This window comes from Tenrec ecaudatus, chromosome 9, assembly GCF_050624435.1.
Source record: "Tenrec ecaudatus isolate mTenEca1 chromosome 9, mTenEca1.hap1, whole genome shotgun sequence".
Classification (NCBI taxonomy): Eukaryota; Metazoa; Chordata; class Mammalia; order Afrosoricida; family Tenrecidae; genus Tenrec; species Tenrec ecaudatus.
Window position 1 is genome coordinate 87,541,616 of NC_134538.1, and position 26,483 is coordinate 87,568,098.

The 26,483-nt window shown below is 41.1% G+C and overlaps 1 protein-coding gene across 1 annotated transcript in view; it reads right to left on the bottom strand.

The window, feature by feature from the left end:
• Positions 1–26,483, bottom strand: part of ABCB5 (ATP binding cassette subfamily B member 5) — a 124,935-nt gene that overhangs the window by 91,321 nt on the left and 7,131 nt on the right. Inside the window, exons 4-12 of the mRNA XM_075557582.1 lie at positions 24,967–25,021; positions 22,071–22,262; positions 21,815–21,986; positions 19,218–19,342; positions 18,948–19,125; positions 17,196–17,309; positions 16,741–16,851; positions 13,761–13,886; positions 3,389–3,592 (exon numbers count right to left, since the gene is read on the bottom strand). Of these exons, the coding sequence (XP_075413697.1) occupies positions 3,389–3,592; positions 13,761–13,886; positions 16,741–16,851; positions 17,196–17,309; positions 18,948–19,125; positions 19,218–19,342; positions 21,815–21,986; positions 22,071–22,262; positions 24,967–25,021 (1,277 nt within the window). The remainder of the gene's footprint in view (positions 1–3,388; positions 3,593–13,760; positions 13,887–16,740; positions 16,852–17,195; positions 17,310–18,947; positions 19,126–19,217; positions 19,343–21,814; positions 21,987–22,070; positions 22,263–24,966; positions 25,022–26,483) is intronic.

Sequence of the window (26,483 nt, forward strand, 5' to 3'; positions counted from 1 at the left end):
CTGGGCTTCTAGTCTGGATCTTCCACATTCAACAGTGTAGCAGTCTCTCTCTAATAAACACCAGGATGGTCTTGTCCTAAGACGAAGATTCCCACAGGACCTCTCCTTGAGCTTGTGCTCAGTACCCCAACTGTACAGGTCTTTTGTCTCCACTCTAGCTGCTTGGCTGGCCTTCTGTTTCACTGGGATGCCATGTTCTGCCTAGATTCTAGCTAACAGCCATGTGGTCAGAACTTTGTCCGCAGAGGGAACACGGCAAGCTTTTGAAGGGTTTTCATGCGTCTCCCTTATCTCAGTCATCACAGCATTGCAGGACTTCTTCCTGCTCAATGTTTGGAAACAGTATCTCATATAGTTTAGCTACTTTTATGGCTGTTTGGTCACCATGAATTGGAGTTAATGAGCAGTAACTGGTTATGAAAGAATGGCTGACTCGCCTGTACCAGCTAATCTTGATACAGCTTACAAAAGTAATGCAATCATTTATATTTGCTTGTATCTTTACCCAATTTTATATCTACTTGAATTAATCAGCCATGGAACTTTTATTAGGAGTCTGCTCACTCTTATTTCTCTGGTGAAATTTGGCTGTGGAGTTTAGTTTCCATCATGATAAGCCTGTGTATTTAGCTTTATGTTGTACTATTAGACTTATAACAAGGTACAACTTGGTGTAGCATTTACCTTTTTGAAAAATCAAATAATAATACACAATATATGATTGAAGAAAGGTCCTTGTACAACACAAAGAGTATATATAATCAATTGCATAGAATTTTACATGTAGAAGTTGTTCTATTGGACAATGTTTTGTTGTGTATATAATTTACCTACATTTTAAAAAATTACACAAATAACAATGCATACAAGGAAAAATAAAATGTTCCAAAATTGATTGTGGTAAAGATTGAACAACTCATCTTGATAGGACTGAACTATTGAACTCTATATGTGGATGCAGTGCTTCTAAGACTTTTAAAAAAGAAAGAAAGAACATTCCCTACATTCAAGTGGGAAACTGAGGGCATTGGAAAGGAACAAATGATCAAAGAAAGGAATTGTGTTATCCCAAGTGACAAATCAATAAACTCACCTCCTTAATAATTTCCCTCCCCTAAACACTACTCTAGGCATTCAACTATGTAGATCATGACACATTAGGAACAATATCGCAAAGAATGAGCACTCTAGAACACATAGTTGTATTCATGTGGAACCTGTACACAGACCTGAAGGGAGTCCTTAAATGGAGCATGAGCATGCTGTGTGCTTTACAATTATACAAGGTTGCATCCTTTTCCTAGACCATTCTGTCTGTGTGCTGAAGAAACACTTGGAGAACCCGGACTCCATGAAGAATGCAGAATCAAGACCAGAGGAAGACTCATGAACAGCCTGGGATCTGTAGACGACACACCTGGCTTGCTGCAAGTGAGGAGGATTTAAACACTGCAGAAGCACAAGAGACACAGTCTTCACTGATTACACCTTAGCATAAATAAAACAAAGATCCTCCCAACTGGACCAATAGACAGTTTTATGATAAACAGAGAAAAGGTGGATGCTTTTGAAAATTTAATTTTATTTGGATCCACACTCAGCACCATGGAAGTCAAAGGATGTATTGTACTGGGAAACCCTGCTGTAAATAACTCCTTTAAAGTGCCCCAAAGTAAAGATGTTACTTTGAGGGCTGTGGTGCACCTGGTTCAAAGCAGGGGATGAACAACTCAAATCAGAGAAGAGTTGATGCCTTTGAGTCAAGGCGTTAGGGAAGACTATTAAATATTGTATAGACTGCCAGAAGAATGAACATATTTATTTTGGAAGAAGTATATCCTGAATGCTCCTTAGAAGGGAGCATGGAACGACTTTGGAAATGTCTTATCAGGAGGGCTGGTCTTTGGAGAACAACATCATGACTGGGAAAGGACAGGCTCACAGAAAAGAGAAGGACTCTTGATGAGTCAGACTGACACAGTGGTTGTCACAATGGGTTCAAGCATAGCAACAATTGTGAAGATGGCACAAGACCAGGTAGCGTTTCATTCTACTGGGCGTAGAGTTACTATTAGTTGAGATCTACTCAATAGCACCTAACAGTAACAACAAGACACTATTATCCTTAATAGTAAATAATAGGGACGGTAAATAATAGGGACGGTAAGTAATTATAGGAGGCCTAGTGTTGTAGTGAGTTAGGTATTAGACTATGAACCACAAGGTCAGCAGTTCAAAACCACCAGCTGCTCTGCAGCAGAAAAGATCAGGATGTCTAATCTAAAGACTGGGGAATGTAAATGAATGATTTTACAGCTCTCTATAAATTATAAATACTCTTTGTTATAGTTATGTAATCATTTGTCAGTTTGAGAGGATTAAGAGCGAAGCAGTGGAGTCTAGTCTGTCAATCGGGTCATAGCTAATGAGACATCTGTGTGGGGATGGCTTTCTCCTGAGGATTTTGGGAACTCTAGTATTCCTCCTTGGAGGCAGGAGACTCTCTCTCTGTTCACTCCCTGGGAGACATTGCAGCTCACAAGACACATGGAACTACCCTAGTGTCCTGAGCTGGAGGACCCATGTGGAGACCCCTGCCAGCTTTGAGATGCTTACAACACCACTGAATCCCCACAACTTCCCCCCAACTAGCCTGTGATTTTCCTGTATTCGGCACCATTACATGTGTTTCGTGAGTCTGAAGAGGACTTTATAGATTGGTGTCAGATATATAGGCTATTATTGGACTTATGAACTTGATCTGGATTGGGCTGGGATGTTTTCTACATATTCAATTGCTCTTGTATATAAAACTATTTCCTACATACATATGAGTGTGTATGAATTTGTTTCTTTAGTCTCCCAAGATTAACACACTCATTAAGATATGTAATTTCCTATTATCAAGAATTTTAGTTTACTATATCTCTGCCCAAGTATGATTTCATATTTCATATTCAATATTCTCTCCATGTGCGTTTAAAATGTAGCAGCTTTTCTTCTCTGTTATCATAAAACCAATGTGAGTATTGTGTGGTATTTCTACCCTTTGCCACAAGAGGCCCTCACAAGTCAACATTTAACACATAAGTCATTTCTCAGCTTATGATTTGGCTCATACTTGTTATTTAAACACAGTTGTCTTTTCTTTTCTTTTTCTTTTTGCCATTTACAATGAGAGCCAGTAAAAGCAAAATATACATGTTGTATATATTATATATAAATGTAAAAATTTTAATTGACCAAAGATACATTTAATCTTTTCATTGTTACTATGCTAGCCTTTACCTAACACACACACAAATTAATTACACTATCCCTGTTGTTGGATTGTAATATTTTGAAACATTGTTTCAGACTAAGGGCATAGACTACATGGTATACTTACATTGGGAAACTCCATGATAAAATCATAAGCATTTGCTTCCTTTGCTGCCTTCTCAATCTCTTCATCGGTCACACCATCTCGACCATATTTAATGTTGTTGCTAATGCTGGTCCCAAACAGGACAGGCTCTTGGCTGACCACTCCAATGTGCTCTCGATAATGCCGCACATTCAGGGTTCTGAGGTCCTTCTCATCCACTGTGATCTGCCGACGCAAAGGAATGAACCCTGTTGTGGCCACTTTCACCATTTGGTGGTAGAGTCTTTCATTCTAGGCCAAGATCTAAACCGAGAAGCAGGATCTTTTAGAAATCATTCATGTTCTCAAGAATTATGACTAGGTTTTGATGAAAGATTTAGAACACATTGCCAAGAGGTTCCTTGTGGTAGATAAGGACCAACAAAATTCTCAGGAGAATAACTGCCTGAAAATCTTACTAAATCATTTAAATATCTTTATCTTAAGATCTAAACCAAAAACCAAACTCACTGCAGTCAAGTTGATACTGACTCATAGCGATCCTGTAGGATAAAGTAGAATTAACACTTAAGTTCCTGAGACTATAACTCTTTGCTAAAGTAGAAAACCACATCTTTCTCTATTGGATGGCTGATGGTTTTGAACTGCCGACCTTGCTGTTAGCAGCCAAATGTAAAACCAAAGTTTTATCTGAAGATATATATACATACTCCATGATCTATATTTTTAAGAAATGTGGATATGTACAATTAACTTTAGTTTTATTATTTAAAGATTGGTATAACCTCTAAGTTTTCATCTAGGGAATAAATGGTTGACTTCTCAACACCCTCTTCCCATGTAAAAATACAAAAATGCCTTGTCCTCATGGTTATGAATAATAATACACCAATTCTGACTTCTCCTCAGAGATGGCACTACTCCAACACAGTCCAGTGAAAGAAACCAGGGTTTGTCAGCCAGCACTCAGAACGTCTGTATTTCATACAATCCTGGTATTCCCATCTGGGTGATTAGCATGGGTGAATATTCCATGCAACGACTCGTACATACAATGCTTGGTCAATAATTTATTCATTCAATATTAGGGTAGGCACATGACTCTAGGATAAACCACATTAAAACTAAGAAGTCAAATGTGAGACTTGATTTCCTCCTGAAAGTGAAGGTACAATGTTTGGACAGAAGCATGAAGAAGTTTGGTACTGGAAGCAACACTCTAGAGCAGCGGTTCTCAATCTGTGGGTCATGACCCCTTTGGAGGTCAAACAACACTTTCACAGGGGTCACCTGATTCACAACAGTAGCATAATTACAATTATGAAGTCATGACGAAAATAATTTTATTGTTGGGGTCACTACAACATGAGCAACTGTATTAGAGGGTCTCAGCATTAGAAAGGTTAAGAACCACTGCTCTAGAGTATAAGAAGTGGAGAGAGTGAGCTGATGTTCTACACCCAGGCTTCTTCAATTTTTGAGAAGCTTTAAAACGTTTGGTAACTTCTAGGTACTACAAAGTACTATCTGTACAGCGTTTCTAACAGCTTATAAATGAATCCTGGTGGTGCACTTGGCTGGGAATGGAAACGTTAGAGGATAGAACCAGCCAGCTTCCCTGGAGTGGGGTGGGGGATACACTGGAAGTGGTTGTGGTGGGGGAGATGTAACAATTGGCTGCAGGAAAGAGGTACAGGCTGGAAACCCTGTCAAACCATCTACTCTACCTAAAGGGTTGCTTTGAGTCAGAATTAATTTGGCAGCAATAGGTTTGGTTTGTATTTTGGGAACATGTTATAGGAGCACTGCTGATGCAGTGGTTCAGCATTGGTTGCTAATTGAAATAGTGGCAATGAAAACCCACCCAGCAAGTTCACAGGAGAAGAACCCAGGCCATCTACTCTCATAAAAGTGTACAGCCTAGGGGAGACTTCTGGCAAGATAGTGACTGAGTAACTCATACCAGAGGAACTCCAGAGAAATCAGCACAGGAGAGTTACTAACAGGGAAATCCTACACTGCCAGGTCAAATTACCAACCTCCAGGCCACTCCCCTTAATCTAGGGCATTTACACCAGCCCTCCACCCAGCTGGGGGAGCTCCACCCACTTCAGTGTAACCCCAAGATTGGAGAAATCCAGAAATCCCACCCACCTTCCTCCTGGGGAAATCCTGTCTGCCTTCTTCTGGGGGAAATCCCGCCCATCTTTTCTGGGAGAAATCCTGCCTGCGTGGCTGGGGGAGCTCCTACCCATCCTCTGTGGTCCCACGTGACTGAGGGAACTTCCTCCTGCCTGCTGTAGTGCCTCACACAGCCTAAGACAGCTTGGCCAACACTTACCAATGTTCCACGCTGCTGCAGGAACTTCTGCCTAACATTCACAGCTATTTAGCTGATCAAGGAAATTACACCCACCATTCACTGTGCTCTACACCAAAGCGGGCACAGCCACCTGCTTTCTGTGGCACTCCCATTGCAACAGGCACCCTCACAACCCCACACACTCGCAAGCTGTCACAAGCCACAACATCATGGCTTCTTGTGAAATCACCCAGTGCAGCACCATCCTTGTGGGTCCACAACCACCCAACCAGCATCCCTCCAAAGAACAGAATACTGGCTGACTAGGGGAAGAGTGAAGCTACAGGAAGATAAAGTGGTAGGCCAATTCCATAGTGTAATTAGCTGCAGGCAGTTCAAAGAAGCATTCCTACAAGTTTCCCAGAGAGAGCCCAGCGCTCTTCAACTATCTGGAAAATGGCACCAGGCTCCACTGAAATAACACAATGCAAACATCAATCAGCCCCAACAACCTCGATGAAAAACAGGAGAAACAAAGGCAATACCAGAAGATGTCCTGAACCTAATGGTGTACATAGAATAAGCAGATATTGATCTGCCACAGAAAGAAAATTTCAGAATGCTTCTTGGAGTCATACAGGATATGAGGGAAACAATACAGATGAAATTGCAGAGGAGGTAAAGACTATACACTAAAGGGAAATACAAGAGTTTAGGGACAAGATAACAAAACCAGTGGCAGACTCACAGACTTCGCCAACCAAATGGAGGAGGCAGAAAACCACACCAGTGACCTAGGGACAGCCAAGCAGACTTTTTAAAAAATGTGAACAAAAATCTAATAAGATCATTGGAGAGGCTGAAGAAAACCAAAAGGCTATATCTGATACTTTGAATAGAAACAACCTTAGAATAATTGGATTAGTGGAAGAAGACACAGCAAAGAAGTCAGCTGCAAAAATAGTGAGAGAATTCTTGGAGGAAAACTTCCCTAGCTTAACGAATAAAAATCAGGCAACCATTCAGGAGGCTGAAATAACACCAGTAGACTGAATCCCAAGAAGAAGTCACCAAGGCACATATAATTAAACTTTCCAACTTTGAAGAAAAGGAGAAAATCATGAGAGCAGGTAGGGAAAAACAAGAAGTCATCTAAAAAGGTACCAAATAAGAATATGCTCAGACCCATTAGTGGACACTATGAAGAACAGGAGGGAGTGGAGTAACATATTCCAAAAATTGAAGGAAAATAATGCAAACCCAGGAATACTCTATCCAGCCAAATTATCTATCAAGATAGATGGAGAAGTAATAGTCTTCCAAGACAAGACCAAACTCAAAGAATATGTTAAAAGAAACCCAGCCCTACAATAGATCCTATCTGACACAGTGTGGGCAGAGGAACAACACTCACTGAGCATAAATAAGGACCACTTAATAGAACAACCCAACCCAGAGGGCAACAAAGAGAAAACAGGCCATAAGATAGCATTGGCTCAAGGGTGGAAAGAAGTCAAGAGTGAAACACACACACACACACACACACAACACATTGATAAGAAAGGGAGGTAGAAAAACACCCAATACAAAAGGTATAAGGTACCATCACAGAGTTCACAGATGGTGGTAATAACCCTGGGTATCAATGGACTGAACACTTGCATTAAAAGACGGAAGGTAACAGACTGGCTTAGAAAATACAACCCATCAATCTACTGCCTACAGGAAACACATCTGAAGATTACAGACAAAAATAGAGTGAGTATCAAAGGCTGGAGAAAAATATTCCAAGCAAACAGCAACTAAAAAAAAGCAGGGATTGCAATCCTAAACTCAGATAAAATTGACCTCAAAGTGCAAACCTTAAAAAGAGATAAGAGACATTATATCATGCTCAAGGGAATGGTAGATAAAGAACCACTAAGCATTGCAAACATATATTCCCCGACTGAGAGACCTGCTGAATACATCATCCAAACACTCCAAAAGATGAAAAAAGAAATCACATGCTCAACAATTATAGCAGGTGACTTCAATACACAGCTCTCTGATAAAGATAGATCACAAGCAAAGGTACTCAACAAGGAGGCTAGAGATCTAAACACTACAATTAGACAATTTGACCTGATAGATATTTACAGAGCTCTTCACCAAAATACAAAAATATTCACATTCTTTTCAAGCCCATGTGTCACATATCAGAAGATAGACCACATACTGGGGCATAAGTCAAATCTGCATAAACTTAAGTACATTGATATCATACAGACTTCTCTCTCTGACCACTGTGCCATAGGCTGGAAATCAGCAGAAGGAAGATGACATAAAAAAAGCGCAAACAATTGGAGGATGAATAATTCTCTATTGTAAAAGGAGTGTGTACTGGCCCAGATCAGAGATGAAATTACAAAATTTCTAGAAATTGAGAATGAGAACAAGATGTATCTAAACTTAAGGCACACAGGAAAGGCAGTTATTAGAGGAAGTTTCTTAGCCATGCATGCACACCTGAGAAAGGAAGAGAGATATGATTTATATGTTGGCACAAAGTTTACAGCAACTAGAACAGAGTCAACAGGACAATCCTACAAATAGCAAGAGAAAATAAATAATAAAAATGAGGGCTGAGATTCATGAGAGGGAAAATAAGAAAACTATGAAAAAAATAATGCTGCTAAAAGTTTGTTCTTTGAAAGGGTAAACCAAAGACCCCACAGGTATAGAGAATTACAGACCGATATCTCTAATGAACATAGATGCAAAAATCCTTAACAAAATATTGGCTAATAGAATACAAAAGTATATAAAATATATCATCCACCACGATCAGGTAGGATTCATCCCTGGGAATGCAGGGATGGGTCAACATCCAAAAATTCATCAATATTATACACCACATTGAGAAGAAAAAGGATAAAACCATATGATAATATCAATAGATGCAGACAAACGTTTGACAACATCCAACACCCATTCCTAATTAAGACACTCATGAAGATAGAATTGGAAGGTAAATTCCTCAAGCTGATACAATCTATCTATGAAAGGGCAATGGCCAACATCATAGTTAATGGAGAAAAGACAAAAACAATCCCACTGAAAAAGGGTACAAGAAAAGATGCCCCCTGTCCCCACTTCTATTCAATATTGTTCTGGAGGTTCTACTTAACAACACAAGACAGCAGAAGGACATCAAAGGGATCCAAATGGGGGAGGAGGAGGTGAAACTATCGTTATTTGCAGATGACATAATCCTGTGCATTGGAAACCCCTAAAGCTCCACAACAGGAGGTTAGAGGAATATGGAAGAGGGGCAGGATACAAGATCAACAAACAGAAGTTGGTAGGTTTTCTATACACATCGGGCAGGACCATGGAAGAGGAGACCAAAAAGGAAGTATCCTTCACAGTAGCTAAGAACAAACTAAAATACCTAGTAATATATTTAACAAAAAACCCTAAAGACCTATACCAGGAAAACTATAAGACCCTACTAGCGGAAACCAAAAGCGACCTTTACAAATGGAAAAACATTTGAATAGGAAGGCTTAACATAGTAAAGATGACAATCTTACCCAAAGCACTTTACAAGTTCATTGCTATTCCGATTCAACTATCAACCACCTTCTTCAAAGAATTGGTAAAACTGATCACCAATTTCATACAGAGAGGGACGAAACCCAGAATTAGCAGAGAACTCCTCAAGAAAAAGGACAAAGTTGGAGGACTTGCCTTATCCGACTTCAATGTCCATTCCACAGCTACAGCGGTCAAAACAGCGTGCTACTGGCACAATGACAGACACTCAAACCAGTGGAAATGAAGAGAAAGCCGAGGAATGAAATCATCAGCATATAGACAACTTATCTTTGACAAGGGTCCCCAAACCAGCAAGTTGGAAGTGGATGCCCTTTCTAACAAGTGGTGCTGGAAACAATAGATATCCACAGGTAGAAAAATGAAACAAGACGTTTACCTCACCCCCCGCAAAAGAATAAACTCAAGGTGGATCACAGACCTAGAAGTTAAACCTCAAACCATCAGGATCATCAAGGAGGGAATTGGGACAAATCTATGAGCACTGGAATAGGGAATTCAGAGGTTCACTGCAATAGGGAAGGGTACACACACAGATATATTGGAAATTGGCGTGTGGGATTTAAGAAGAATAAAACAGCTGTGTACCTCGAAAGACTTCACCAAGAGGGTGACAAGACAACCCACAGACTGGGAGAGGATTTTTAGTAATGACACATCAAAGGGCTCATTACTAAAATCTACAACACCATCATGACCTGCAAAATGAGAAGATCTGTTAACCCCCTAAGGAAGTGGGCAAAACAACTGAAAAGAAATTTCACTAGGGAGGAGACCCATATGGCCAACAAGCATATGAGAAAGTGTTCCTGGTCATCTGCCATAAGCGAAATGCAAATTAAAACAGCCAGGAGATACAACGTTACCCTTAAGGTTAGCCCAAATTAGTAAATTAGAGAGCAACAAGTGTTGAAGGGGTTGTGGTGAAGTAGGAACCCTCCTCCACTGCTGGTGGTCGTGCAGATTTGTACAGCCACTGTGGAAAGAAATCTGGAGATTCTTAAAGAAAATGGAAATTCATCTACCTTATAACCCAGTCATCTCTCTACAGGGCATATACCCAGAGGTGGTAACACATAAAACACAACCAACATTTGTGCTCCAATGTTTGTTGCGGCACAATTCACAATTGCAGACTTGAAAACAGCCTAAGTTTCCATTGATAGACAAGTGGATTAGTAAACTCTGGCACATACAGACAATGGAGTACTATGCAGCACTGAAAAGCACAGATGATCACATGAAACACATTGTTTCATGGGAAGAGTTGGAAGGAATCATGTTAAGCGAGGTAAACCAATCTCAAAAGGACAGGTATAACATGAGTCCCCTGAGGTAAGTACAATCAGCATGGCAGGAATAGGAGAATAGATACTTATCTCACCATAAACGAGTGGAACCATAGGTAGTTGTGGGGGAGGGCCGACCACACCCAGGGAGGTACATGTGAGTCCAACATAAAGAAGAGGAAAGTGGGAAGGAGGAGGAAGAATCAGGGTGAGGAGAAACTGAGATGATGACATGGGGTGAAGAGGGCACTAATCCACCCAGGAGGAGAGTATTGGTTGTGTCCCCACTGGAATATGCATACAGACCCCACCATGACACGCCAAACCAGGAGGTCAACGTAATGCATGGAGGAATCCATAAAAAGACTGGACTATATGCCTGGCCCCAACCGGAATCAGCCTGACCCCCACCATGGAAGGGAGTGCCACAGAAAATGAAAATAGACCATCTGGTGAGGGAAAGGAACCAACCTACCATACCCAGAAGGAAGCTGAAGCAAATGAAGGGGGAGCACACCATGGCTCACCAAGCTCAGAGGACAATAGCCCTGCTAGGAGTGGTCAATACTTAGAGAGGACCACATGGCCAGCCCCACTGCAAGATGCGACATCCTACACTCACCCATGGCCCTACATGGACAGCATTGGAGACACAGTGTGGAATGTGTGACTGAGCTGGCCCAACCACACCGAGGCAAAACACTAAAGGAGTGCAATAGAACAGCAGGGGGAGCAGAGCAAGGAAGTCCCGAGGGAGTATCAAAATTAGACTTAGAGGTCAGAGCATGGCACCCCATCAGACTCCTCCGGAAAACACTCCTAAAGGTCAACAAACAGACCTTGAACTATTAACAGTTTTTTCTTTCTTTTTTTCCCCTTCTTTTAGATTTTGTATGTCATTGGCTTTTTTTGTTTGTTACTTTGTTGTTGTTGTTGTTGCCGTCATTGCCTTGTTTTTATGTGCCACATTGTTTGGTGCTGTCGAGGCCATCTGCAATATTATGTGCATATTATTATCTCTGCAGGCCTATCTAGATAAGATAGGCTGGAAAAACAATCTGGAGGAGAAATCAACAGGACTGACGGTTCTAGGGGGACATGGGAGAGTGGAAGGTGGGGAAAAGGAAGTGGGTGTTAACAAACCCAGGGACAAAGGAACAACAAGTGATCCAAAATTAATGGCGAGGAGGCCTGGAAGGGCTGGATCAAGGGCAATGTAACCGAGAAGAATTACTGAAACCCAAATGAAGGCTGAATGTGATAGTGGGACAAGCGGAAAGTAAAAGGAAATAGAGGAGAGAACTAGGAGGCAAAGGAAATTTATAGAAATCAAATTCAGGTATGTGCATATGTAAATATATGTATATATGACGATGCGGCAATAGACCTATGTGTATATATTTATAGGTTTAGTATTAAGGTAGCAGATGAACATTGTGCCTCAACTCAAGTACTCCCTCAATGCAAGAACACTTTGTTCTATTAAACTGGCATTCCATGATGCGCACCTTCCTGACACGATCGTTGAAGACAAATGGGTACATAAGCAAATGTAGTGAAAAAAGCTGATGGTGCCCAGTTATCAAAAAATATAGTGTCTGGGGTCTTAAAGGCTTGAAGATAAACAAGTGGTCATCTAGCTGAGAAGCAAGAAAGACCACATGGAAGAAGCACACCAGTCTGTGTGATCATGAGGTGTTGATGGGATCAGTTATCAGGAAAAAAATCATATCATTGTGAATGAAGGGATTGAGGAGTGGAGACCAAAAGCCCATCTGTAGGCAACTGGACATCCCCTTACAGAAGGGTCATAGGGAGGAGATGAGCCAGTCAGGGTGCAGTATTGCACCGATGAACCATACAACTTTCCTCTAGTTCTTTAATGCTTCTTCCACGCTCCCCTGTCCCCATCCCCCGCCACACTATCATGATCCCAGATCTACTTTACAAATCTAGGTAGACCAGAACATGTACACTGGTACAGGTAAAAGCTGAAAACACAGAGAATCTAAGATAAATAAACCTCTCAGGACCAATAATGAGAGTAGTGATACCAGGAGGGTAAAGGGAAGGTGGAGGAGAAAGGGGGAATCGGTCACAATGATCTACATATAACCCCTTCCCTTGGGGATGGAAAACAGAGAAGTGGGTGAAGGGAGACATCATGTAAGAGATGGTAAAATAATAAAAATTTACAAATTATCATGGGTTTGTGAGGGAGGGAGGGTGGTGGAGGGAGGGGGGAAAATGAGGAGCTGATACCAAGGGCTCAAGTAGAGAGAAAAATTTTGATGGCAACAAATGTGCAAATGTAGTTGACACAATGGATGATTGTATGGTTTTGATAAGAGTTGTACGAGCCCCCAATAAAATGATTTTTTTAAATGAAGACAATCTTATTGTACACGTAGCAATCAGTTGACACAGTGCATGCTTTGCTTTGTAGCTTTTCATGAAATATTTTGAAAAGTAAAAAAATAAAAGAGTAGAGCCTAGGCAAGCCCGTGGGGCCATTCTTCTCTGCCCCACAGGCTTGCTGTGAGTGGGAATCAGCTCCATGCTACATGATGACTGTATATTATAGTAAAACTTCTGAAGAGTACAGGTGGTTCGCACACTCGCCTGCTCACTGATTCCAAGTCCCCCCGGGGGCTCTGAAAGACAGATCGGATTAACTGCTTCTAAAAAACCTGTCCTTGAAAACCCTGAGGCTTTGGACACACACTATGGATCAAAATCAAGTAGGCCTTTTCTCCTTCCTTCCCTCTCTCCCTCCCTCTTTCTTTCGTTTTTCCTTCCTTTCTTCCTTTAGATATCGGCACACCTATGTTTATTGGAGCCCGGTTTACTATTGCCGAAAAAGGGGAATTAACACAAATGCCCATCAACGGAAGAATGATTAAACAAAATGTGGGGTATCAATACAATGGATTATTTATTCAGCCATTAAGAAGAATGAAGTTCTGAAATACACTAGAACAAAGCTGAACCTCGGAAGTTTTATGAAAAAGGCAAAATACTGTGTGATTTCACTTGTGAGAAATATGTAGAACAGGCAAATGCACAGAGACTAATTACTGATGGGTTTCTTCCCAGTCCCCTTGCTGGAAGTTAAAGCTGACCTAGATGTAAGCTCTGCGTCATAGGTGACATTTCCAGATCACTTCCTTTGGGGGCTGTGCCTGGTTTCACCAGCTGGACTTACCAAGCCATCGTTGGGGTCATATAGTCGCTGCAGAAGCTGGACTGCTGTGCTCTTGCCACTGCCGCTGCTGCCAACCAGAGCGACGGTTTCGCCAGAGTTAATTCTGAGACTCAGGCCCTTCAGAATCTGTTCATGTGTTTGGAGCGGGGGGGGGGGGGGGGTGGGAAATCGGAGAACAGCTTCCTAAAACTAGGGTAAGTTAGAACAGGATCTACAGAGTTCTAGAACTCTAATAGACAGTTTTAAACCCACACCACCCAAAACCCTTCTCTGGCACTGAAAAAGAAACATCTTGTGACATTCATATTTCGTGGTCATTCTTATACTTTATTCTATCACTACATGATTGTTAATGCACATGGCAAATTTGGTGAAATAATGGAAAAATAATCTTCTTACACAAACACACACACACACACACACACACACCAAGAGGACTCAAATAATAAATCAGTCACAGCAAACTGTTGACAATATCAACTAAAATACTACTACATACATTTTCTGAACACCGGTCAGTTATAGGTGTATTTCAGTAACTGACTTCGCTCTTGCCCTAGGGCTGTATAGTGAATTTAGGAAGATCTTCTTTAGAAGCCCTTTACCACTCTTACAAAGACCATTCCCAAGTAAAACAATGGGTATGGCTCTTCAGTGACTCCCTGGGATGGGGCTGACTAGTCAGAAACCTGCTGTCTAGTGGTGGCTTAATTATGAGGAGCATTTGTATACAGGCAGTGGGAGGGAGCATCCCAAGAACTATTCCTAGTGACTGGGTTTTTCTACCAGCATTTAGTGTCCTAGGGACCTGCAGTTTTAAGAGAACTCTTACGAAGGACCACCTTCCCCAAATCCAAAAGTCATCGTGTTGAGATCCCCTCATTGATCCTGACTTGCATCTCTTTGTGTTAAATCTGTGGACTCGCTCCTTGTGCTCTCTCACTGTGATCACACCATTTGTAAAGATATGGGCCCTTTAACCATTTGAAAGTGAGTCTCTTCTAAGGACTAAGCAGAGGAAAATTGCCCAAAGGAGATGAGAAGTTGGGACCACCGAGGAAAATTGCCCAAAGGAGATGAGGAGTTGGTACCACCGAGGAAAATTGCCCAAAGGAGATGAGAAGTTGGTACCACCGTGGGGAGTGCCTCTTCTCCCTTTGGCACTCTAGAGTTGGTCTCTATGCATTCCCTGGAAGAATGGGGCCTTTACAAATTTAAAGTGGGAGAAAATTTTCCTCCACCCCTTTCATTATTCATTCTCTATCTTAGCAAAAGGGATGGTGTTATAAAATTGGTTCTAAAAACCATTGTTGAAAGCCCTAACATGTCATTCATATCACAAAATAGAGGGTCATGGTGAGTGCTTACATTTTTCCAGGTGGCCAACTCAAATATAGTTGCAAAATATTCTTTGAGATCCTCTCCTATGTTCAGAAAAGTAATATAAGAAAACCTTCTTCCAATCACTGCAATTAAGTGCTAGCCTTAAGCCCCTGAAAGCATTCTGAGGAGAATTTCAATCAAAGATTTAATCAGAGAAAAACAAGGAGCCAGGCAGATAGCGTTTTGGATGCAGATACTGCAGGGGACATTTGGACACTTGAGAAGGCTTTATTGTTAACTTTAGATGTTTGCTAGTTCACTTAAAAAATTATCATCTCTTCTTTCTATGAAAGAGGTGTTTTATTAGTAATTCTCTTTTGCAATCTTGAACAGTACCATTTTGGGGGTTGTGGTGAATGCACTAATAAAGCAAAAAAAATAGAAGATGATAAAAAAGAGATCAATGTATGTTCACTGAATTTATTCAATGCTGAATGACAGAGGAAGGCGAGTAAGTGGAGCCTGGAGTCCCTGGAGGCTTAAAGTGTGAGATTGCTGATCAGCTACCTGGAGTTTGAGTCTACCCGGAGGCACCTTGAAAGGAAGGCCAGGTACTTCTGACGATATCAGGTAGAGGAAACCCTATGGAGCATATACATCTATTTTGACAGACATTGGTATGGGGAGGGTGTGTATTAACATAAGTCACAGACAACTTACTTGATGGCAGCTCTCTCTCTCTCTCTCTCTCTCTCTCTGTGTGTGTGTGTGTGTGTGTGTGTGTGTGTGTGTGTGTGATGTAAGAGTCCTGGTGGGACAATGGTTCAGCGTTTGCTGTTCACCCAATGGCGGGCAGTTTAAAGCCATCAGCCATCCTGTGGGATAAAAAGGTGTCAGTAGGCTCCCATAAAGATAGGAACCTGAGGCCCTGTGGGGGGGTCAGCAAACAGGTACAGCTGTGTACAATTCCCCCAAGATAGCAATTAGGAGGGTTCGCTTGATTAGGTAGCTTTGCGGAGTGGCTGCCCCCCTGCCTGTGGTTTGTCTTCCTGTGGTGGCTTGTAGACAGTAACGATGCTGTTGGCTGTGCTGCTGGCATTTCAAACGGTTTCGGCTGAGCTTCCAGGTGAAGGTGAAATGGAAGGCCAAACACCAGCCAGTGAAAACCCAAACACCAGCCAGTGAAAACCCTGTGATCACAGCTGAATGTTGTTCGCTCCAGAGCTGTAAGGCACTCAAAACACCAGGTGGCCTCAACAATGGACTGGAGGATCCCAAGGCCTGTGACTGGCAGGACTGGGCAGCGTCTCTTTCTGTAGCACAGGGATGTGCTAAGCTGGGACCAGTAGGTGGCACCATCAAGCCAGGGTTTTTTGGTGTGCTCCCAAATCCAGCGTGCAGTCCAGAGTAGGAAAGGCTTATTCAACTGAATATATGAAAGAGGCTACAAAATACAAGGAGCTCTTTCACAGTTATTGTTCCCTAATGATTGAAAGATCGCCTGCCCTGCCGATATATCTATCTATGTGTGTTAGTCTTTAAGCAAAGTAACAGAAACCTTGATTCAATTATCCTAAATAATCTCATAAGAAAACACTCTTAGATAGATAGTAGATGAGAATATCAGACCATTGCACAACTCTTTCATTCATCCTACCTTAATCGATGGTCTTGATGGATAACTAAAAGAAACATTCTTAAATTCCACAGTTCCTTCTATGTATTCAGGTTTATATCCAGTTGTTGAAAAGGTATCTATAGTGGGTCGCTTTTAAAACAAAACAAAAGAGCATGTTATGAATCTGGAAAGAACTAAACTGATCTCTCTATATCCTTAAAATAATTTAAAAGTGGGTCTCCTATAATATTTTATCTTTTCTGTGTTAGAAGGTGGACACGAAAGTCACAATAAAACACTATCTCATTGTAGAGAAAAAGTTAAGAGCAGTCTCTCTTCCTTTAACCAAATGGTAGCATGAATTTTGCCCATCTTATTGCTTGTGTGTGTGTGTGTGTGTGTGTGTGCGCGCGCGCACATGTTTGAAAATACACCTGGCTGTGGTTTCTTTCTCAGCAATAGTAATTATCCTTTACAGCATCTCGAGATCTTACCTTATCAATAACCTGGAAGACATTAAAGGCAGCTCCTCGGGCGATCGTGAAGGTCTCCAGGTGAGGGGCGGCTGCTCCAAAGCAGTAGCTGCTGTGGGTTACGCTAAAGAAGATCTACAGGGACAACACAAGCCCTTCATAAGACAGAATTGAGGATGTACTTGGTGGGAGATCACAGAGAAAGATTAGACAAACTTGGTAGGCAATAGTGGAACATAAGAAATGGCAAAGTGTTAATCCAAAGATCATTGGGTGTTTCCTAATATGGTATGGCTTTTGGTGATATAATTTTATGGTTATCATCTTCAAGGAAGTCTGAGCAGAAAAAAATGTGCCGATTGAGGAATACTGGCCATGCATGCTCCTGATGGATGTATTTGAATGCATGACTCCTGGATGTTTACGGAGGAGCCCTGGTGTCACATGGCTTAATGTGAAAAGTTAGTGGTGAGCCCACCATTTATTCTGTGGAAGAAAGATGAGGCAGTCATAAAGATTTACAGCCTTGGGAATCATATGGGGCACCTCTAGACTGCCCTATAGGGTCATGTTGAGTCAGAATTCCACTGGAGGGCCATAGGTTAAGGTCATCATAGGAGATTAGAAGACAATATTGGGTTGTTAGATAGACATCTGTGTGTAGTCTTCTCTTAACATAGTGTATATTGACAGGATAGGTACAGGGCAAGAGAGGCCTATCTATAGAAGGTGTTTTGAGGAATGATGTTTGGGATGGTAATGATAGAGGGTCATCCTATCTCAGCAGAAGTGAAAGGAAAATGTTTGACTAGAGATTGATCTCTTGAATTGCTGGCTAAAGAAAACTGTGTGTCAGTGGAGAAGTCAATCATGATTCCTCTAATAGCAAAAGTGCCTGCACAAATAAATCCCTAAAACGTGCCTGATGAATGCCCTGCATCTATTCACAAGGATAGCTTCGAGATATTTATAGGAGAGGTCTTCAAAAACTTCATGGGAATGTGGAATTAAACGGTAATGGATTTTTTTCTTACACGTTTTCAAAGCTCCCCTGTTTACCATTTTGAGGAGCTGTGGTGGTATAGTGGTTATGCTTTGGGCTGTTACCCATGAGGTCAGCAGTTCGAAATCACTGCTCTGCAGAAGAAAGAGGAGGCTTTCTAGTCCCATAAAGAGGTACAGTCTCAGTAACCCGCAGGGGTTCGCGGGTCTTATAGGGTCGCCACGAGTCAGAATTGATTTGATGGAAGTGAGTTTGGTTTGGTACATCACTTGAAGGAAAGTATACATAAAACCACATTCTTCTTTAAATATTCAGTTCCCTTCAAAGAGGAAATATTAGAAAACACTAAATATTTTGGGGTAAAGTTAGATCACTAACCACAAGATCTGTGGTTCAAGCCCACCAACTGATCTACAGGAGAAAGGTGAAGGTGTCTGTTTCCCTAATTACAGCCTTGGCATCTCTGTGTAAGGTTCCTAAACGTCAAAATCAAGGGACTGATGGCAGTGAGTTCCACCCCCCCTATCCCCACCCCCCAAGAGCTTCAGTGCTTGCTGAAAGGTGGGTAGTGTGAACATCTTCAGAAGCCCAGAGGCAGTCACACTCGGTGTCTGCTTCTGGGAGGATACAGCACTGAGAGCCTTATGAATTCAGTTCTACTTGCACACTTGGGGCCACCATGAGCCAAAATCAACCTGATGGCAACTAACAACATCTCGGTACGAAAAGATGATCTAGGCCAGTGTATCTTGTTCTCCACCAAGACTTACAGCAAGAACAGTCCCGATGGTGTAAGCAGGATCTCCACTAAGAATCAAGGAGGTCCCATACCAAAACGCTAGTCCGTAGGTTCCATTTATAAAGAAGTACACAGCACCAAGAGACAGTTTAGAAACGATAGCCTTTTTGACACCAATATCCTTTGCATCATTTAAATTCTGGGTATACCTTGAAAAGACAAAACACAATGTATAATGTAATAAATAACCCTGAGACAAAATAAACACAAGCCAGTATCGTCAGTGTTAATGGGGACAGACCTTTGAATTTCTTTCTCTTGGCCTCCAAAGGCTATGACTGTTCGGATTGATGACAGAACTTCTTCTGCTACAGCTCCGGCTTTAGAATAAGCAGTGAATTCCTTAGTGGTCAATGAAATGACCATCTACAATAAAACACAATTACAGTTAGCCAAAGAACGGCTCTGGTGTTAGACCGGTGCACAGAGCATGTAATTCTGGCAGGCTCTAGAATCGCATAGTTTTATTATTGGAAGGTACTCAGATATCAATTAGTCCATTTTTGTCAGTTTGCAAATGAATAAACCAACGGTCAAATTATTAATGGACTTGTTTAAAGTCTCATAGGCAATGAGAGAGTTTAGCCTAACTCAACTCAGAGTCTATCTATCTATCATCTATCTCTGTATAAGTTTTTAACTTCTACAGGTAGATCTCCTCTACCTTTTCTCTTTCTTTATTATAAAAATACAAATCTCTTTAGAAGGTGGGTATCTTTCTGGTTATCCTGTGAAGCACTTGGAAAATGATAACATAGAAGATACACCATTCATTTTCATACCCTCTAAATTCATGTGCTTGATTTGACTTGACTTGATTTTTCTTCCAAAGGGATGACTCATGGGACCACAGCAGGGAGGGCAACATGATCCTGCATACATGTGCATCTAAATTGAGCAGTGTCCATGATACCCCATTTCCTATCAAGTTGATTCCAACCCATAGCAACCTTATTGAACCAAGTAGAACACCACCTTATGCTTTCCAAAACTGTACATCTTTTCAGGTCTAGTCAGTATCATGTTTCCCTCAAGAAAATGTTGGTAGATTTGAACTAACAAACTTGCAGCTAGCAGACTAACATATCCCACTGAGCCACCAGGTTTCCTGGTGTCCAGAATAAAATTAGAAACTCACTGCCATCAAACCAATTCTGACTCACAGCAGCTCTATGGGACAGGGAAGAACTGTCCCTGTGAGTTTCATAGACAGTAATTCTTCACTGGAGTAGAAAACCAGGACTTTTTCTCAAGGAGCAGCTGGTAGTTTCCAACTAATGACTTTCAAATTAGCAGCCCAGAGCATACACCACCAGGGTTCATGTGTCTAGAATATCCTTAGCCAAACCAACCAAATAGGTTACACAGTAACCAATAAAGATATATATATATCTTCTAAAAGAGGTTTAATTTCTTTAAATAAAAAGGCAAGTTCTACAGGTAGAAGGAAAATTACACATGATTTGTTATTTGTTTTTTCCACTATCATAACTGCCAGGATGTGATCTTCTGTACAACACACCAAAACACTGCCTGATCTGATCCATCCTTACAACTGTTCCTAAACTTGAGCCCATTGTTGCAGGCACGATGTCAGTCCATCTTGCTGAGAGCCTTCCTCTTTTTCACTGTCCCTCTAATTTACTAAGCATGATCTCCTTTTCCAGGGACTGAGCTTTCCTGACAACATGTTTAATGAATGTTAGACAGTCTTAGCATCCTTGTCTCTAAGGAGCATTTTGTCTGTACTTCTTCCAAGACAGATTTGCTTGTTCTTTTGGCAGTCCAAAATCTTCTTTGCTAGTACCCTAACTCAAAGGCATTGATTCTTCTTTGGTCTTTCTTATTCAATGCCCGACTTTCTCATGCAAATTAAACAATTGAAAATACCACAGCTTGGGTCAGGGACACCTTAGTCCTCAAAGTAACCTCCTTGCTTTTCAACATTTTGAAGAGGTCTTGTGCAGCAGATTTACCCAATGGGATGTGTCGTTTGATCTCCTGACTGCTGCTTCCATGAGCATTGCTTGCGAATCCAAGCAAGAGGAAACAGTTGACCACTTTAATCCTTTCTCCTTTTACCATCATATTACATGTTGGTCTAGTCGTCAGGGTTTGGGTTTTCTTCACATTGAATGGCCGTCTATACTGAAGGCTGCAGTCCTTGATCTTCATCAGCAAGTGCTTCAAGTTCTCTTCACTGTCAGCAAGCAAGATGATCAGGTAGCTATCACTAGCATCTCTGTGGGAGAACGATGAGGCTTCTACTCTCATAACGATGTATAGTCTTGGGGGCACCGGTGGCTTATAGTGTTGGGTTGCAGTCCACAAAGTCAGCAGTTCAAAACCCACCAGCTGCTCCACTGGAGAAAGATGGGGCTTGCTACTCACATAAAGAGTTACAATCTCATAAACCCACAGGGGCAGTTCTATCCTATCCTATAGTAAGGTTTTTGAAACAAGCCATATTTTAGCAAAACGGCTTGCTTCTAGGAAGGTGATTAATGAGAAAAATTTTTTTAAAACATTCTGTAGTGTATATTATCTCTATTCTGGGACATGGTAAACACCAAACTCATCACCATCAAGTGCAGGCCAACTAACAGTGATCCTAAAGGCCACGGTAGAACTGCCAAGGTGGGTTTCCAAGACTGTAACTCTTTACCATAGTAGAAAGTGTCATCTTTGCCCTGTGGAGTGGCTGGTGGTTTTACACCACTGGGCTTGCAAATCACAGCCCAGTGCATAACCACGACACCACTACGGCTCCTGGGCAACAGGAAATGGAATAGAAATTCTTATTGGATATAGTCAACCCTGGATTAGACAGCTACCCACCCTGGAACACAGTGCTGCGGAAGCCATGATAAGCGGGGCTGTGGACAGAGTCATCAGGGCGACTTTCCAACCTTTCACCAGACCAATTGTCAGGCCGATGGAAAAAGTAGAGATGTTCTGAAAGATCAGGACAAACTTTTCTCCAATACCATCATTGATCTTGTGGATGTCCCTGAAAGAAGCGAGTGAAATGAGTAAGCCATGTATAGGTTATATATTAACACAAAGTCAATGGCTTATAAACCTGTCGTCTTACTCAGTCATGCGAGTGTTGAGTTCACCGATGTTACAGCCATCAAACCAGCTGATGTCCTGTGATAGAATCGAATGAAAAAACTGTTTTCGGATTCTCTTGGTTTGCCGCGCTGCAGTTATAACCCAAAAAGAAATCTGCATGTAGCCAAAAACCAAGGCAGCCAGTCCTATTCCAATATAATACAACACCAACCTAAAAATAAAAATAAAGTCAGTGTGAATGTTCAGATGATGGATGCACAGCTTTCTTCTGTGTTAACAAAAAAGGAACTTAATGCACTCCTGGAGTTAGGGCAGCTGTGCTACCGCCTAGCAAGGCACGCCAATAACCAGCCCCAGGAAGAGTATGATCATCCGCGTTCCCCTGCTGACTGAAGAGAGGGTCACTCTCAGATTATTAGTGGAAATTCGTCTTTTAAAGCGTATTTGTTAATCACCTTTCCCTTCCATTTGTATTGCTTTAACTTGAAAAGCGGTAATGAAGATGGATGGAATTGATATCTGCATATAAGCCAAGTGGTCACAGTAAAAAGGATTTGATACATAACATTTACGTAAAAATTCAACTTTAACGTGTTAGCCTCAGGAAATATGTACAAGGATTAAGCTATACATATAATTTCACTGCATCATCAACAATAAAGCAGAAAATCTTAAAAACCATCTAAATATCCAACTAGCGACCAGGTACTAGGTGTATTTATTTAATAACCATTTACTCAACGCGTACTAGGAGCTCTGGTGTCATAATGGTTTGAGTCAGGCTGCTAATGCCAAGGTCAATAGTTGGAAACCACCAGTTCCTCCTTGGGAGAAAGGTGGGGCTTTCTACTCCCGTAAAGTTACAGTCTCAGAAACTCACAGGGGCAGGTCCACCCTGTCCTACAGGGCCGCCAAGAGAAGGAATGCATTCAGTGGCCTTGTGTTTCCCTTGGTGACAGTTCTCACTAGGGGTGAGGTGATAGCACAGCCACCGAGATCATTGTTTATCCCATTGTTATCTCCCATTGTTAGTGGGAGAAAAGAGCCAAAACTCAAGTAAAAGAATTTGAACTTGTTCTATGAGGGAGTAAACAGGCTGTTAGGGCTCTGAGTGATTTGTAGGGTAATGCGGGTGTGGAGCGCTAGTGCAGATAAGGAAAGATCTTTGTGAAAGGGAGGTTTTATCTGGTAGCCAAAAGATGAAGAGGAGCCAGCCATACAAAGAGCAAGACGAGGAGTGTTCCAGAGACAGAGAACGAAGCCTGAGGCTGTCCGTGTGATTAGAAGGGTTTGCATTGACTAACTTTCAGAAGTAGATCTCCAGGCTCTCCTCCCTAGTCTAGCTTGGTCTGAAAACTGCTGAAACCTGTTTAGCATCAGGGCAACCCCCACGCCTCACTGAAAGACAAGTGTGGCTGAGTCCGAGTATGTTGTTGGGAAAGGACTCCTGGTTTCTCATAAGAAAGGCTAGAAATTCTACCACTGGCCCATCACTGACCTCTATCATGGGGCACGTCCAGTGTGGAAAACATTATACTAGACACTTTACATATGCCAATCTTACCCTCCAGGACCACGAGATGGGAAACTATAGATATCATATCTTATTGATAAAGAAATTGAAGCCGACACTGTAGTTATTCAACAGCCTCTACAGCTAGAATAAGTAAGAGTCCATTATTTAAATCTGGAAACTGTGATCTGACTTGCCCGAAGGAAGTAGGTTTGGGAAAGATTGCATGCTTAGGCCCAGGCCCCTTCCCACCTCTGGCCCTGTTAAAGACTGAACACAAACATGAAGAGATGGAAAAGTCTGAAAAAAGGATATTGCAAGTAGTTTAACAGATGGTCGCAGTCCACTGACCATGGACACCTGCCCCTCCTCTTAATGTACCATCTATTAACGTCTCTCAGGTGTGATGAAAACAATTTAGAAATCATACTGTGCTATAACTTCAAGCAGCTGAAATGGCTAATTATAATCTGCCGGCAAATGCCATCACATTATTATCTTTCTTACAAAAAGAACTCTATCTTTTGAGTGTCAGTATGCCCAGCTACAATAGATGTGGCTCTCTGCCTATTAGCAGGCCATTTTTTGGGTGGAACACCTGGTAAGGCTTACTAAAGAAATCTGACTGGGCTAGGCTTACATGTTGGGGTGGTGGGTGGGGAATTTTCTTCTCTCTCCTCGCTAATGGCTGGGCTCTGACAGCTACTTTGGATCAAGGAGTGATGTTTAAGATCGAAGTCAATGCAAGCAACAACAGACGGATCCTGAGTCCCTAATAACTATTGACCCCCCATTCTAGCTTTTACTATGTTTGCTGCATAAATCTATTTGCTTTTAAAAGTTTATAGTAATGGCAAAGTCTATCATGCTTGGAAAGGAAATCATTTTTAAAAAGAGACATCTTCATCATTATCCTTTGGGTGCCCTGGTGGTATACGGATTGGTCATTAGTTGGGCTTCTAACCACAAGGGCAGCAGTTTGCACTACCACTTGCTTCTTGGGAAATGACTTGAATTTCAACTCCTGGAAAGAGCTGCAGTCTCAGAAACCTACAGGGGCAGTTCTGTTCTGTCTGACAGAGTTGCTAGGAGCCAGAATTAACTCAATGGCGGTGAGATTTTATGTTTTGTTTTTAAAGTAAAACTGGTATAAGAATGCAAATTACCATAAATGATCTATTAATTTGTCAACTATAATCCAAAGGATGTGAATTTACAAGCCATTGAATACAAGAAAAAATATGGAATAATTATATAATATATAAGGAGAGAAGAGGAAATATTAGCTCCAAACATATGCAATATTAATGACACTTTTCAATTGTTTGTTGCTATTTTTTATTTAAGTATTGAATGAAACAGCTTGCAGTGCACCTGATATTAGAATTTTATTTGGACTTACAGCATAATATCTTCAGTTGTCTTCTCTTGAGACTGAGTACAGTTCTGATAATTTGCTGTAAAAACAAACCAAGAAAAAACATATTTAAAAATTATTTAGTATAACTTCATAGATACTCTCCAAAGCATTCTCAAAAAATGGGTTCAAATACCCATCCACATGTTTATGATTATCTAAACTTTAAAATAATTATCTCTACTCTTTTTCATCCCTGACCTTAAGCACTTATGCAACATTAAAAATTACAAGAAAATACTAGCCATTTCCCTAATAGCTTGCAGGAAACTGTTGGAAAAATAGTAATAATGGAACTGGTTCCCCTGTCTTTCCAAAGGTTGTGCATTTATCATTCAGTGTTCTGAATTAGAGAGTCCAAGAAAAGGCAAAATAGAAGCAGGAAATCTAGAAGAAGCCACAGGAAAAGCAAATGAAGCATTCAGAAACATGTGGTCTAGCCAGGAGGGCCACATAGAACAACTGCTTCAAACAACCCTTGGCTACAAATGTTCCAATGAAAAATAGGCTATACACTAATTCACAGTCTAAAGTTATTATTTCTCCCATAGTACATAACAGTGATCAATATCCACTGTCATAATTTTCTGTTAATAATACTTGAAATGAATTGTAAACACCATGGTTCTTTATCACCTACATACCACAACATCATTATCCCATATTCTTTATTTATATGCAGACATTCATTTTTCTCTTTATTCTATTTACGGAATTGTGGAAGGAAAAAATATCATAACAATCGTATTACAAATATCAGAACTTACATTACAGAAATGAAGGGCACTACAACTTAACAGACAATTGTAATGAGATTTAACTTAGCTAATGAAGGTAATTCTGAGGAAGATAATGCTTTCTACTCCCATGGAGTGGCAGGATCAAAACCCACAGGGACAGTTCTACTCTGTGCTATAGGGTCGCTATGAGTTGGAATTGACTGAATGGCACAGAGTTTAATAAATGTAATAGATATTGTCTCTATCCGTGGTACCTAAAGTACATAAAAATGCGATAAGTTCATTTTGGAGATTTTATAAACAGAGGAAATGAGCAAGTGCTCAATTCTGACACAAAAATGGACCCTCAATAAATGGTGGTTATGATTCATATTTTATTTGTGGGACCACACAATTATCTTCAAGGAAGTAAATATTGAAAGGTTGAGGGTACACGCCTATGATCCCTAATTAATTTTAATATATTATAATATACCAGTCATATCCAAGAATTTATCAAATCCGTTTTGACCATATTTGATAAAACACATTGTTGATTGTTGAATGCTGGAGAGCATTCACAGCAGTATCCATACGGTATGCGCTACTTGCCCCATCAGAAGCAGGTATGGCAGTAAGCTATAGAACAGATCTAAGAAAAATAATTTTTCCAGTAATAATTACTCTGAGACAAACGTGAGAAGATAAAGGGACAGGCTAACTAGAGTGCTAGAAATAGAACAAGCAGGACACAATTAAAGAGAATACTGACACATTTTGAAG